We start from the raw sequence: 14,802 nt of genomic DNA, 5'->3' as shown, positions 1-14,802 counted from the left end.
GCAAGGATACGCACAGTGAGTGAGTGTGTTAAGTGCTTGGGCTTTCAACAATTAATTTAAATGTTCATACTGCAAATAACAAAACTTAAGTGTTTTGTTATTTGCAAATTAAGAGGAGAATTGTCTGTCCCCCGTGATGATGCTGTGGAAAGCGATCAGGTTTCCCGAATGGCATTCAGTGTATTCAGTGGATTTTTTGTCTAGTTAGGAATTTGTCAGTGACCTCTTTTAACTTGAATGTTTTTCTGTCTACTTGCTGATTGTCCAGATGAGGCTTTGAGGAGTATGACAGTGGGCAGGCGGGCAGCCTCTGTGAGTGCTTAAAAAGCATGACCCTTTATTGCCTATTCAAGGAGCTTTGTTTGAGCTTTTGAGCTACCATACATTTGGCTTGCAAAATTACATTTTTGTCAGTTACACTGTGTGCCGATTTTCCAATGATAATTGGAAACGTACATTTTTTAATGACAATTTTATGTCTGAGGCTTCTATATTGTGCTTGAGCACAGAAGTAGTGCCTTGGTTCACATGACAATAACATCATGGTTAGTCTGTGCCCCCACGTTGCAAGTAGGGCCCCTCATATTGGACCAAACAATACATTCAATGATGTGTTTTATCTTTCAGGCTTGAATGAAGTCTATATGCTTCATATAGAGAGCTGTAATAACATAAATTGTGCTTTCGCTTTCTGTTTGGTATGTTTTCTCAAACACTGAATTTAAAACTACCACTTTGCTCATTAAATTGACTGTTAAGCTTTGATGTCGACTTTTGGATCAATTTAGAAATGACAAAATAAAATGTAAAATTTCCTTCATTGTTTGCTGACACCTAAACAACTACTGCGTACATTTCCAGAAGTTACTGCCTGAGAATCAAACATTTAGAGGAAAATTAAAAAATAAATAAATAAATTAATTAATAAATAAAGGCAGCGGCTATTTGCACCAAGTGTAAATAGCAATATATGCTATTTACGTGAAAATAGCACATTTTCTCAAAGATAGAGGCTATTTACACTTAGTGTAAATAGAACCCATTGTTATTTGCACTATGTTGAAATAACAGGATTTTCTGATATTTACAATACTTATTGCAAATAGACGCAATTATCTGCACCTCAGTATTGTAGTACATTAAAACAGTATGCAGTAATTACATACTAAGTGTAAATTATAGTTTTAATTCAATTTATTAAATGGCACTGCCTTATTTGGACAATAAGCCCTCCCTAAACGATACTTAATTGTCAACTTTTCGGTTATGTCCTTAATTTTTATTTAAAATAAATGCCTTTCCGATATGATATGAGATTTGAACACATGATTTATCCTCTGCGCCACTGAATCTGACAATTAACAGTCATCTTTTGTAGTGTTGACTATCCCAATCACACATTGGTGGGTGGAGTTAGTGTTAATAGCCTCTGCCAACAAGGCGGGCTATTTGCACTTAGTGTAAATAGACACTCTGATAAGTAAAATCACAAAAAAATGTACTGTAGATATAAAACTCACTCATGCTCTTTCAAGATCATGGCCAAATGGGCACCCAAATCTTCCTCCACCTGCAGCTCGGTGCACACACCCTTGTGCTGAGCGCGCAGCCGAAACAGCGCCACGCTGCACAGAATGATGCAGAATTAGAGACAGTCAGCAGCTTCTTTGCTTCAGTGACCTTTGTTCTCAAAATTGCATTTTTTTTTTTTTACCTGTTCTCAGCTTGTTTCTCCTTTTCTATATCCACCTCAATCTTGTCTCTCAATTCTTCCAGGTTAGTCACATGAAGTTGAAATGCTTTTAGTTCCTCCCTGGAAGAGAATACATTTAGTACAAATGTTTGTGTTATTCAAAAGTCTCCATTTAACAAATTAATAAATTTCCTATATGTCACGACCACACACAAAGGGAGAAGGTGAGTATCTTTCAAGGTATTTATTAACAAACGTGCACAGTACAACACACGTGCAATCGGGTGAAATAAGGTCTCTGTGGTCAAATCTTCAAACAAACACAACAGGTGAGTTCAAGTTCATAAGGATCATAGCGTTAGCAATAGTCACTTCCCTTTAACACGATTAACGTGTATCACAGGAGAACATCAGAGCAATCCACGAGGAGCACAGGAGAACATCGGAAGAATCCACGAGGAGCACAGGAGAGACAACAGGAGGGAGAGAAGATCCACAGAGAAGCATCCATGCAACTTCGATACCAGCCGATGAGTGAGTGGCAGAGGTAGGTATATAAAGGGTGTGGTGATTGCTGGTGCAGGTGACGGTGATTAGTATTCTGGTGATGGTTCACGGGTGTGCTGTGGTGGTGATTGGCTGGTTGGTGGAGGATCGTGGTGATTGGGGCTGAGGGAACGTGCAGAGGGTGTGACATCACCCCCTCCTCCACGGGTGACTCCTGGCACCCAAGAACGGCGACGGGGACGACCACGACCTCTGGGAGCTGGGCGTTCGGGATGTTGGCGGTGGAATTCCTCGAGGAGAGTCGGGTCCAGGATGTCGTCACGGGGTATCCACGATCTCTCCTCGGGTCCGAACCCCTCCCAGTCCACTAGGTACTGGAGCTGGCCGTTCCGCCGCCGGGAGTCTAGGATTTCTTGGACTTGGTAGATGTTATCTCCAAGGATCTCTGGCGGGTCGGGAGGAGGAGGTGACTCCGACTCTGTGGAGGAAGGGAACAGGGGTTCAGTGTGGCGCTTGAGTAGGGAAACGTGAAACGAGGGGGCGATTCTGTAATGTGGAGGTAGGTTTAGACGGTAGGTGACAGGGTTGATCTGTGAGTGCACGGTGAAGGGCCCTATGTAGCGGGGACTCAGCTTCCTACTGGGCAGCCGGAGGCGTATGTCTCGAGTGGACAACCATACCTGGTCCCCGGGGAGGTAAACTGGGTTGGGTAACCTACGGCGGTTGGCATGTTCCGTATGCCTCCGTACTGCCCGCTGGAGATGGACGTGCGCTGAGTCCCACACCCTCTCGCTCTCTCGGAACCAGTGATCTACCGCGGGCACCTCGGAGGACTCTCCAGTCCATGGAAACAGAGCTGGTTGATAACCTAGAATGCATTGGAATGGGGTTAGACCAGTAGAGGTTTGACGGAGGGAATTTTGCGCATACTCAGCCCACGGTAGATACTGGCTCCAGGTGTTTTGATGTTGGGAACAGTACGTCCGAAGGTAGCGGGAGATTTCCTGTATTTTCCGTTCGGTCTGCCCGTTCGTTTGAGGGTGATATCCGGATGACAGGCTGACTGTAGTACCCAGAAGTTGGAAGAAGGCCCGCCAGACCCTGGAAATGAATTGGGGTCCCCGATCGGACACGATGTCTTCTGGGAGTCCGAAGTTCCGGAATACATTGTGGAATAGTGCCTCTGCGGTTTCTAGTGCTGTGGGGAGACCTTTGAGAGGTATTAATTTGCAAGCTTTCGAGAATCGATCGACTACCACTAAAATTGTGGTGTAACCCTGAGAGGGGGGCAGGTCTGTGGCGAAGTCAATGCCCAAGTGTGTCCAGGGTCGGCGGGGAATAGGTAACGGTTGTAATTTACCTTCGGGTAAGCGGCGTGGGGTTGTGTTGACGGCGCAGACCGAACATCCTTGGACGTACCGTTTCACTTCCCTGCTCATGTTGGGCCACCAATATTTCTGCTGGAGGAGCGAGAGGGTTCGCCTGCTGCCAGGATGTCCTGAGCCGGGGGACGTGTGCGTACTATCCAGCAGAAGGGGTCTGAGACGGCTTGGGACATAGACACGACCCGGGGGAAGCTGCGGTGGTGCAGGTTCCTCGAAGGTGGCGGCCCGTATATCTTCATCCAGCTGCCATAGTATGGGTGCGAGAAAGACAGATGGGGGTAGAATTGGATCAGGATCGTCAGAGGTAGGTTCAGGTGAGTGCATACGTGATAGGGCGTCTGCTTTGGTGTTTTTGTGGCCGGGTTGGTAAGTAATGTGGAAATTGAATCGGGCAAAGAATAATGACCAGCGAGCTTGGCGGGCATTTAGTCTCTTGGCGTTCTGAATGTACTGGAGGTTCTTGTGGTCGGTTATTACGGTGAAGGGGAACTGGGCTCCTTCCAACCAGTGCCGCCACTCTTCGAGGGCGAGCTTTATGGCCAGCAGTTCGCGGTCTCCAATTCCATAATTCTGCTCAGCTGGGGTGAGTTTTTTGGAATAGTACGCACACGGATGGAGGGATCGGGGTTCATCAGACCACTGGGACAGCACGGCTCCTACGCCCACGTCCGCCGCATCTACCTCCACCACGAAGGGCCTTGAAGGGTCGGGGTGCTTGAGGATGGGAGCGGTGGTGAACATTAGCTTTAGACGGTCGAAGGCTTGCTGAGCCTCTGGAGTCCACTGTAGTACCCGGCGACCTCCCTTTAAGAGGGAAGTGAGTGGAGCCGATAGGAGGCTATAGTTCTTTATAAAGCGTCGGTAGAAGTTAGCGAAGCCTAAGAAACGCTGAAGCTCCTTCACCGTCCTGGGCTCCGCCCACTTGGCCACTGCGTCCACCTTGCCGGCTTCCATGTGAACTCCCTCCGCAGTGATCACGTATCCGAGAAAGGAGATGGTGGGCTGATGGAATTCACATTTTTCTAATTTTAGATAGAGTTGGTACTCACGGAGGCGTTGGAGAACCTGACGGACGTGGTCTTGATGTTCTTTTAGGTTACGTGAGTAAATGAGGATATCGTCAATGTAGATGATTACGAATCGATGGAGGTAGTCGCGGAAGATTTCGTTCATGAAATTCTGAAATACGGAAGGACTGTTAGCCAGGCCATAGGGCATCACCTGATATTCATAGTGACCGGTGGGGGTGATGAAGGCGGTCTTCCACTCATCTCCTTCTCGGATACGGATCAGGTTGTATGCACTGCGGAGGTCGAGTTTGGTGAAGACACGGGCTTCCCGTAGTTCCTCCAAGGCAGCTGGCACTAGAGGAAGTGGATAGGCGAATTTCACCGTGGCGTCGTTGAGCACCCGGTAGTCAATGCAAGGTCTGAGCCCACCATCCTTCTTGGGGACGAAGAAGAAACTGGATGCTGCTGGGGACGTGGAAGGTCTGATGAACCCCTGTTGGAGAGCCTCCTGGATGTAATTCTCCATGGCTTCCTGCTCAGGACGTGAGAGGGGGTAGATCTTCCCGTGGGGTAGTTTGGCGCCTGGCAGCAGGTCGATACTACAGTCCCAGGGCCGGTGCGGTGGTAGTTGTGTGGCCCGTTCCTTGCTGAAGACATCGGTGAAAGACTGATAGACGGGGGGAATGGCGGTGGCGGATTGAGTGGCAGGGCTCTCTATGGTGGTGGCGTGCAGAGGGATAGGACGGTATGGAGACTCTGTATCTGACGAGGAAGGATGGTAGCCGTGGTCCTCACACGTTGCGCCCCACTCCAGGACCTCTCCTGTGCTCCAATCTATGCGGGGTTGGTGCTTAATGAGCCATGGTCTGCCCAGGATGACATCCACGTTGGCTCGCGGGAGTACTAGGAGGGTCAGATGTTCCCGGTGGTTGTGTTGGGAGACGAGGGTCACTTTTCTGGTCCGGCGAGATATCTTACCATCGCCCAATGGTGAGTTTTGGATTGTGGTAATTTGGTAGGTGACCTCATTTTGAACGGTGGGAATTCGATGTTTAGCAATGAAGTGTGATGAAACAAAATTGCCAGCCGCTCCGGAATCCACGAGCACATAGATGGGGAGAGTGCGAGAGTTTACTATTAGTTCAGCGGTAATATGGGGTAAGAGAGACATGGCCGGAGTAATAGATACGGTACTCACCATTGGACGAGGCGGGCGGACTGGACAGGCACTGATGAAGTGAGAGGCTTCTCCACAATATAGGCATAGACGATTATTAATTCGTCGTTTCCTCTCCGCGGGATCCAGGCGATAGGAGTCAGTAATCATAGGCTCTTCCGCATCTCGTTGGGGTGACGATGTTCGGAGTGGAGGGAAGCTGGGTACAGACTTTGTAGAAGGACACGCTGAGAGATGTTGAGAAATGCCTACTGCCTTCTTAATAAAGGTTTCCAGCGGTACGTCGTCATCGTAAATGACCATATGCTTGCGGATCTGGGGTTTAAGCCCCTTACGGTAGGCTGCTAGGAGAGCGACTTGGTTCCAACCACTGGTGGCCGCTAGAGAGCGGAAGCGCAGGGTGTAATCATGAATATTGGACGTACCTTGATTCAGAGTAATCAGTTCGTCGTGCACGGAAAGGGGAGTGAGAGCAGCTCCAAACACGTCCTTGAAGTGGGCAACGAAAGCATTATAGGAGATTAATGCATCGCTCCGTGAATTCCAGAGTGCATCCGCCCATTGAAGTGCCTGCCCAGTGAGGAGGGAAATCATAAAATATATTTTAGAACTTTCGTTTGGAAACTGGTGTGCGTTGGCTTCGATATAGAGGGAACATTGCAGGAGGAAACCATTGCAACCACCCGGGTCTCCGGAATAGTTCATGGGGCGAGAGAGGGGCGTGTTGGAAATCGTCGTTGGAGCAGCCGGTAGAGATTGACGAAGGACGTTTACCATATCCGAAAAGGAGTCGGGGGTATCTTCTGTGATAGTGGCGCTCGCCTCCATGAGTGACGTGGTGTGTTATTACTTTTGGGCTGGTATCCTGTCACGACCACACACAAAGGGAGAAGGTGAGTATCTTTCAAGGTATTTATTAACAAACGTGCACAGTACAACACACGTGCAATCGGGTGAAATAAGGTCTCTGTGGTCAAATCTTCAAACAAACACAACAGGTGAGTTCAAGTTCATAAGGATCATAGCGTTAGCAATAGTCACTTCCCTTTAACACGATTAACGTGTATCACAGGAGAACATCAGAGCAATCCACGAGGAGCACAGGAGAACATCGGAAGAATCCACGAGGAGCACAGGAGAGACAACAGGAGGGAGAGAAGATCCACAGAGAAGCATCCATGCAACTTCGATACCAGCCGATGAGTGAGTGGCAGAGGTAGGTATATAAAGGGTGTGGTGATTGCTGGTGCAGGTGACGGTGATTAGTATTCTGGTGATGGTTCACGGGTGTGCTGTGGTGGTGATTGGCTGGTTGGTGGAGGATCGTGGTGATTGGGGCTGAGGGAACGTGCAGAGGGTGTGACAATAATGTGTTACTATGCAGAGGTTTTTACACTTTATATTGCCAAAACCCACCATATATGATGAACCTTTAGCTAAGGAGTAATGTTGGAAATGTAAACCTGAAGATAAACATTTTTAGTTTAAATTTATTAGTTTTATAGAAGCTTTACAAAGAATTCTGTTTTACAAATAAATACAAATCCCATACTAGAGATAAAAAAACAAATATAAACACTTAAATGTCTCTATCAAGAACTTAAAAATGTGACTGTAACAATGTTTGAATATATTAATATTTATGTTTTTTATGAATTTTATGAAGGCCCTTACAACCAACAGGCCAGGGGAAACCCTGGCATTCATGTATTGATGTACATTAAGCCACTTACTTCTATATCTTCCTCTCAGAATTTCATGATCTTCAACAACATCACATGACAATGGTGTGTATACATTGTTTATTCATTGTGTATACAAGGTGTGTTATGGCAAAAGATTAGGTGTTCATGCTAATTTTAATGTGATAAACAGATGATGTGCATTTAAAGAAGTCAAGAAATGCAATGAAGCGAGTTGGTCTGAAGACAAAGAATGTTCAGCTGGTCAAAACTCCCAGATACCATGGTAAGCTTGTGTTTTAACTTATCTAAGGAACTTAGCAGAATCAGCTTTATTTGCAGATTTTGAATGTCTTATGTCTTTTCTTGAAAGTAGTCAAGAGTCCACTTATTCAGAAAGCTCTGTGTGTCAAAACATCTGGTGAGTATGAAACACTTTTTCTCTTAAATTGAATCTGGTTAAGCTAATTTGATCATTCTAATTCACATTGTTCAGGTGACTGTCTGGATGATAACAATGAAAGCCCTGATGACAGTTATTTAAAGTCAAGCCAGCCCAACCCAGTATTCTTAGGTGAGACAATAGATATTCCCTTTAACACATGCAAACACATCACAAGGTACCTTATAAGAGAATTTTGTGTCATGACTCTCACAGATACTCTTCAGGGAAATGTGGCAATGCATGAGGATGATCATCCCAAAAGCTCTGCTTCTTCAGGTGAGTTATAATTTAATATAATTTAGTGTGTGTGTGTGTGTGTGTGTGTGTGTGTGTGTGTGTGTGTGTGTGTGTGTGTGTGTGTGTGTGTGTATGTGTGTGTGTGTGTGTGTGTGTGTGTGTGTGTGTGTGTGTGTGTGTGTGTGTGTGTGTGTGTGTGTGTGTGTGTGTGTGTGTGTGTATGTGTGTGCGCGCGTGTGTGTGCGTGTTTTTTTTTTTTTTTTTTACATTGTACCAAATGTCCCCACAATACAAAGTGAACCACATACATGTGCATTGTGGATAAAACGATCAGGGAAAAAACGGTTTAATTGATGTAAAATAAATATGGAAACAATATAACTGATTTAGATAAATGCAATTTCACTGACCTTATGTATGTAATTTTGATAACAGGGAAGGAACCAAAGAAACAAAATGCAAAGTCACCATGGAGAAATTGTTTGGTATGTGATATATCAATTAGACATTATTTATTTATACAGACATAAAACATCCTTTGCTATATAACAATCTAACTTTACAATTTTTCAGATCTGAATACTAAGATACTCCAACAAATTCAAATGCTGGAACAGAGACAAGCTGTCATCATGAATGACTTGTCAAAAGTTAAGTCTGTTCTCATGAAGCGGGCAGAAGAAGATGCCCATGAGGAACTTTTTAAACAACAACAGTGCTCCAGCTTTGAAACGTTTGAAGCCTTCTGTCAGAGGCTTGAAGAAGACAAAAATTATCGAGAGCTTTATGTTAGTACTACTATATAGATTTAGCGTTTATTTTTACAACAAAGCCATAGTTTTATTGTTTTATTTTTTTTGTTTTTTTTTTGAAGCAGATACCATGTAAAAGAAATGTTGAAGCCTGGTATATTTTAATCATGACAATATTATGTATGTTTTTGTCAGGTGCACTATCTCATCCATACTCACGGCAGCTCCAATATAGGTGAGATGGTGAGACAGGCTTTAAAAAGCATACCGTCAGACAATGTTCTCTGTCTGTATAACAGAACGGGGAAAGACGGGAAGAAGGTGTTGCCACCTGTGCTCGTGACATGTTTGAAAAGTAAGTGTTTAAGTTTTGGTTTGTGCATCTGGATGCTGCTATAGAAATTGTAATGTTAACACCTTGCTCTTTGTGTTTTTAGAATGTGTCAGGTCTTTTCACAAACAAAATGAAATAGAGGTGAAGAAGCTAAAAGTAATCACCAGAACAACACCAGATGCGGAATGTATTCGCCAAGTAGAAATTTTTGTGTCCAATGCCAACACCAGGCTGAAAAGGAAACCAAATGAAGGAAAAAGCTGACTTTTTGTTTGATTGTTTTTATTGATGGAAAAAAGAATGTGGGTGTAAAAGTTTGAGTTAACTGAATCATTTTAGATAACAGTGAACTAACACAATTATTGCATAGTGGTGTTATATGGTGATCTCACGGTATGAGCACACAGTGACCACAGTATGAGCACACAGGGACCACAGTATGAGCACACAGTGACCACAGTATGAGCACACAGGGACCACAGTATGAGCACACAGTGACCACAGTATGAGCACACAGGGACCACAGTATGAGCACACAGGGACCACAGTATGAGCACACAGTGACCACAGTATGAGCACACAGTGACCACAGTATGAGCACACAGGGACCACAGTATGAGCACACAGGGACCACAGTATGAGCACACAGGGACCACAGTATGAGCACACAGGGACCACAGTATGAGCACACAGGGACCACAGTATGAGCACACAGGGACCACAGTATGAGCACACAGTGACCACAGTATGAGCACACAGTGACCACAGTATGAGCACACAGGGACCACAGTATGAGCACACAGTGACCACAGTATGAGCACACAGGGACCACAGTATGAGCACACAGGGACCACAGTATGAGCACACAGGGACCACAGTATGAGCACACAGGGACCACAGTATGAGCACACAGGGACCACAGTATGAGCACACAGGGACCACAGTATGAGCACACAGTGACCACAGTATGAGCACACAGGGACCACAGTATGAGCACACAGGGATCACAGTATGAGCACACAGTGACCACAGTATGAGCACACAGTGACCACAGTATGAGCACACAGGGATCACAGTATGAGCACACAGGGATCACAGTATGAGCACACAGTGACCACAGTATGAGCACACAGTGACCACAGTATGAGCACACAGGGATCACAGTATGAGCACACAGTGACCACAGTATGAGCACACAGGGATCACAGTATGAGCACACAGTGACCACAGTATGAGCACACAGTGACCACAGTATGAGCACACAGGGATCACAGTATGAGCACACAGGGATCACAGTATGAGCACACAGGGACCACAGTATGAGCACACAGGGACCACAGTATGAGCACACAGTGACCACAGTATGAGCACACAGGGACCACAGTATGAGCACACAGGGATCACAGTATGAGCACACAGTGACCACAGTATGAGCACACAGTGACCACAGTATGAGCACACAGGGATCACAGTATGAGCACACAGTGACCACAGTATGAGCACACAGTGACCACATTATGAGCACACAGTGAGTGTGATGTGACCTCATATTTTGACCACAGTATGAGTGCACTGTGATTGTGCAGCGACCTCATGTTGTGAACAAAGAATGAGCACACAGTGAGAGCTCTGTGTGGTTACACTTTTAGTTCACTGTGACACACACATTATGAACGCACCATGAGAATATTGTGAGCTCATAGTGACATCATTGTGAGATCAAATTGTTGACTGGGAAGGAACCACATGGTTTGGTTACATTACGGTTTTAAACCACTAAACTGGTTTCTTCAACATGCAATGTTGGAAAAAAAATATTGTGTGTTAGCTAGACTGCTGGTAAAAAAAAAAAAAAAAATGTATTTTATTTTTATTCATGCATTTTAGTTTGCTTCAGCCTCCACAACTGAGCACTCAAACCCAGTTTGCAAGCTGGGGAATTGTGGCATGTAAATTGTATTCAACACAGGTTTTTTGGGGGGCATATTTGCAGAGTTACGCTATTTGCATAATTCCTTTAGTGAATCCGGTGCTTAAACAACACAGACAGTGCATGCAAATAAGTGACAGCTCATTTTTAGTGAACTCTGTGATTCATCTTGTTAATTATAGAAAATAATGTGAGGCTAGTGGATTTTGCTCAAACACAAGTGATATTTAATTTTTTAAAGCGAAGCAAGAAAGCAGTTTTGGGTTGTCTTTCTTTTCAGATTTGTTAAAACAGAACAAGCTTCCAAGGTTTTTTTTTTTTTTAGTTTTTTTTTTTTTAACAAAGAGAATCAAAAATTGCTTTCACTTTTTCTATTTGGATCTTGTTTGGGAACAAAGAACAGCCTCTGGAAAAGTCAACCTTTGTAAGAGCTGCTCTTTTGTTTCTGAGGCTTTGAAACCTGTAGTTACCAATGCATATACTTCTTGAATACTGATCAAGCAAGCCTCGCAGAAACAGGTAAAACATACTTTAATCTTCCCGCCTGCAGTTCTGATAACTACACGCAGACAAATGAAGATTGTTTGCTCATTTCAAGAACGTTTCAACCATTTGTTTTTACAAAATATGAGCGTGAAACAGCTTAGGTAGTCTTTGGTTACGCTTTGAACATTAGATTGCCAGTTTAAGGCTGTCTGAACATAATACAGCAGATGTTCATGGCCAGTCTGTTTGCTGAAGTGAGGGAGTGCCTGTCTAAGGACATACTGTGAGCATGAAAACATACGAAGCCTTGAGACAAACAGACAAAACAGCATTTTGAATTATTTGCTTCAGAGACAGACTCCATGGATGTCTGTCAGGGGTTTTGCAGGTACTCCAAGGCCTTTCCTCTGGCCTGCTTGTTGTTTTTCAGACTCACACTGGCATCTCACAGTCTCTACGGCTGAAGCTGTGATTTTCAAAATAATAGAGCAGGACTGACACTGAGCACTGTGGCAAATGCATTCATGTAGCGCAGCCCAATTAAATAATTCAGAGTGTCATGGACACTTGTTAGGTTAACAGCCAATCAATACTGTTCAATGTTCAGATTAAAACCAGTAGGTGTCAATAAAGCCATGTGGCAAATTATGTCACTTTGGTTAATAATTTGTGCGAGCAAGATCATCTTGTTTACCTGGCTGTTGTAAATCAGAATTTCATGGTAACTGTCACATTCTGCAACTAGTATGAGTGGCCAAACATCTTCAACAATATGCAGTTACCGGATGCATTTGACATTAAACAACTATCTAGAAAGTTTGCAGAAGTAGAAGGTCAGCTTATCAGTGCTCAGACCATACGCCGCACACTGAAAAGTTGGTTTGCATAGGTGTCGTCCCAGAAGGAAGCCTCATCTGAAGCTGGCTCACAAGAGAGCCTGCAAACAGTTTGCTGAAGACAACCTGTCCAAGAGCATGAATTACTGGAACCATGTCCTGTGGTCTGATGAGACTACGATGGTGTCCAGCATGTGTGGCAATGCCATGGTGAGGAGTACCAAGAAAATTGTGACTTGCCTACAGTCAAGCATAGTGGTGGTAGCATCATGGTCTGGGGCTGCATGAGTGCTACTGGTACTGGGGAGCTGCAGTTCATTGAGGGAATCGTGGATTCCATTATGGACTGTACATTCTGAAGCAGGACATAATGCCTTCCCTCCAGAAACTAGGCTGAACATCAATAAAACATTTCACATGCTTGTTTTGACTCTTTTTAACTAAAAGAATGAGCTTATATGAGTCATTTTCTCATGATTCATACTATGCATTCCCATTGTATGATTGCAAGTCAATAAAAAGATTCACATGCTCTTGTTTCGACTTGATTTGATTCCTGAATCAGGCTACACTAGTCACACTGTGTGTTGTGATTCTTCACTAAAAAAAGGCTCATAAAAATCACTTGTAAATTGAATTACTCAAGTCTTGTTGTACATGTAAGTCAATGTAACATTTTACATGCAATAATTTCTGACTCATATGCTCATTTTGATTATTTTTAACTAAAAAGAATCAGCTTATAAGAGTAATTTGCTCATGATTCATGCATTCTCATTGTATGATTTGGATGTCAATAAAAATATTCACATGTTCAACTCCATTTGATTTGATTCCTGAATCGGGCTACACCGGTCAAGCTGTATGTTGCCGATTTGACTGCAAAATTCACTAAAGTCTGATCCACAAGTCACTTGTAAACTACACTATTCCAGTCTTAACATTTCACATGCACTCATTTCTGTTTCACATGCTCTCTTTTTAACTAAAAAGAATCAGCTTATAAGAGTCATTTGCTTGTGAATCATACTACTGAATTGCCATTGTATGATTGCAATTTAATAGAAAAATTTGCATGCACTATTTTCTGATTGACATGCTCTTGTTTCAAATTCATTTGATTTATTGCATTTCCGTAATCCAGCCATATGGGTCATGCCGTATATTTCTAAACAACTAAAAAAATTTAGGTTATTTAGACTTATCTCAAATAAGTAATTCGTCCATGAATCATTGTACTCTAGCCATGTTTTATGATTGCAACTCAGTAAAGAAGCACCACTGCTTAAGTTTTACCTACCTACATTTTAGAAATGAACAACATGCTCCAAACTACGTAGTTGATGAGTTAAAGCAGAAAGCAGTGACATCTTCAGGACAAGAAGTCCTATATGTCCTAACAGAGACATTAAGAATCGCTATTGGGATAAAATGAAGATTGACATTAATTGGAAAAGGGCAATTTTACCCAGCCCTATATATCAGGCTGAATGTATGAAAAATCTTTCATGATACCAAACCACTGCAAGCAGCCAATCACAAACACACTCATTAAGTAACGTGACTGATAATTCACAGACAATGCTTTTATGGTACTGTATATGCTGCATTTATTAGTTAAGTTTAAAATATTGTTACATGTTTCACTAAATATAAGACCTTAAATGCATACAGTATAGAGCTGATATAAGCCTGTCATTCAATTTTCATCACAAATTGACTGGCAGCCTATCGAGGTCCAAGAAAGCAACAAACAGTCGTCATTTGGACTGGATGCATCTGTTGGCTCACAACCAGACCACATGCCCTAAAGGTGCTTGATAACTTAATTAGACCACCACCTGGGACTGTGTAACTCACTTTATTTTTCAGTCAGATGTGGCATAATCAAATTCATCATGTGTATTTGTCATAAGAGCGGACCTCTCTCCAGCTAACAGCTCTCTACAATGTGTAAATAGTGAGTAAAATGCACAGCAATTTAGTAAGAGTTAGAAATCCGAGGGCGCACAAATGATCAGCAGTGAGAATTCTCCATCTTTTCCAAAATGTCTGATTAAGGACTTTAATTAGTATGCAAATGAACTTGCTTTAGTGCTGACTTCAGTTGCATGGCTAAAACCCTTTTAAATCAATAAAGTAAATTGGGATTGGGCTGCCATTAGATCTCGGTTATATCTAAATAGAACAAGAGTCTGCCTAATGAAAGGTGGAAAACACATTTATAAGGCATGGAAAGGTAATAATCAAATATTCATAAATCAGGCATTAAAGCTTAGATGCGTAAAACAGTAAGGGACAAGACTTTTAAATTAAATTAAATTAAAG

The 14,802-nt window shown here is 43.4% G+C and overlaps 1 protein-coding gene across 1 annotated transcript in view; it reads right to left on the bottom strand.

Moving 5' to 3' along the window:
* Positions 1-7,081, bottom strand: part of cfap74 (cilia and flagella associated protein 74) — a 90,728-nt gene extending 83,647 nt beyond the window's left edge. Inside the window, exons 1-3 of the mRNA XM_073819808.1 lie at positions 3,833-7,081; positions 1,715-1,813; positions 1,521-1,625 (exon numbers count right to left, since the gene is read on the bottom strand). Coding sequence (XP_073675909.1) covers positions 1,521-1,625; positions 1,715-1,813; positions 3,833-6,600 — 2,972 coding nt within the window. The 5' untranslated portion in view covers positions 6,601-7,081. The remainder of the gene's footprint in view (positions 1-1,520; positions 1,626-1,714; positions 1,814-3,832) is intronic.
* Positions 7,082-14,802: the final 7,721 nt, after the last annotated feature.

This window comes from Garra rufa, chromosome 15, assembly GCF_049309525.1.
Source record: "Garra rufa chromosome 15, GarRuf1.0, whole genome shotgun sequence".
In the NCBI taxonomy this organism is placed as follows: Eukaryota; Metazoa; Chordata; class Actinopteri; order Cypriniformes; family Cyprinidae; genus Garra; species Garra rufa.
The sequence above is the reverse complement of the archived record's forward strand: the minus strand, read 5'-3'. Positions and strand labels throughout refer to the sequence as shown.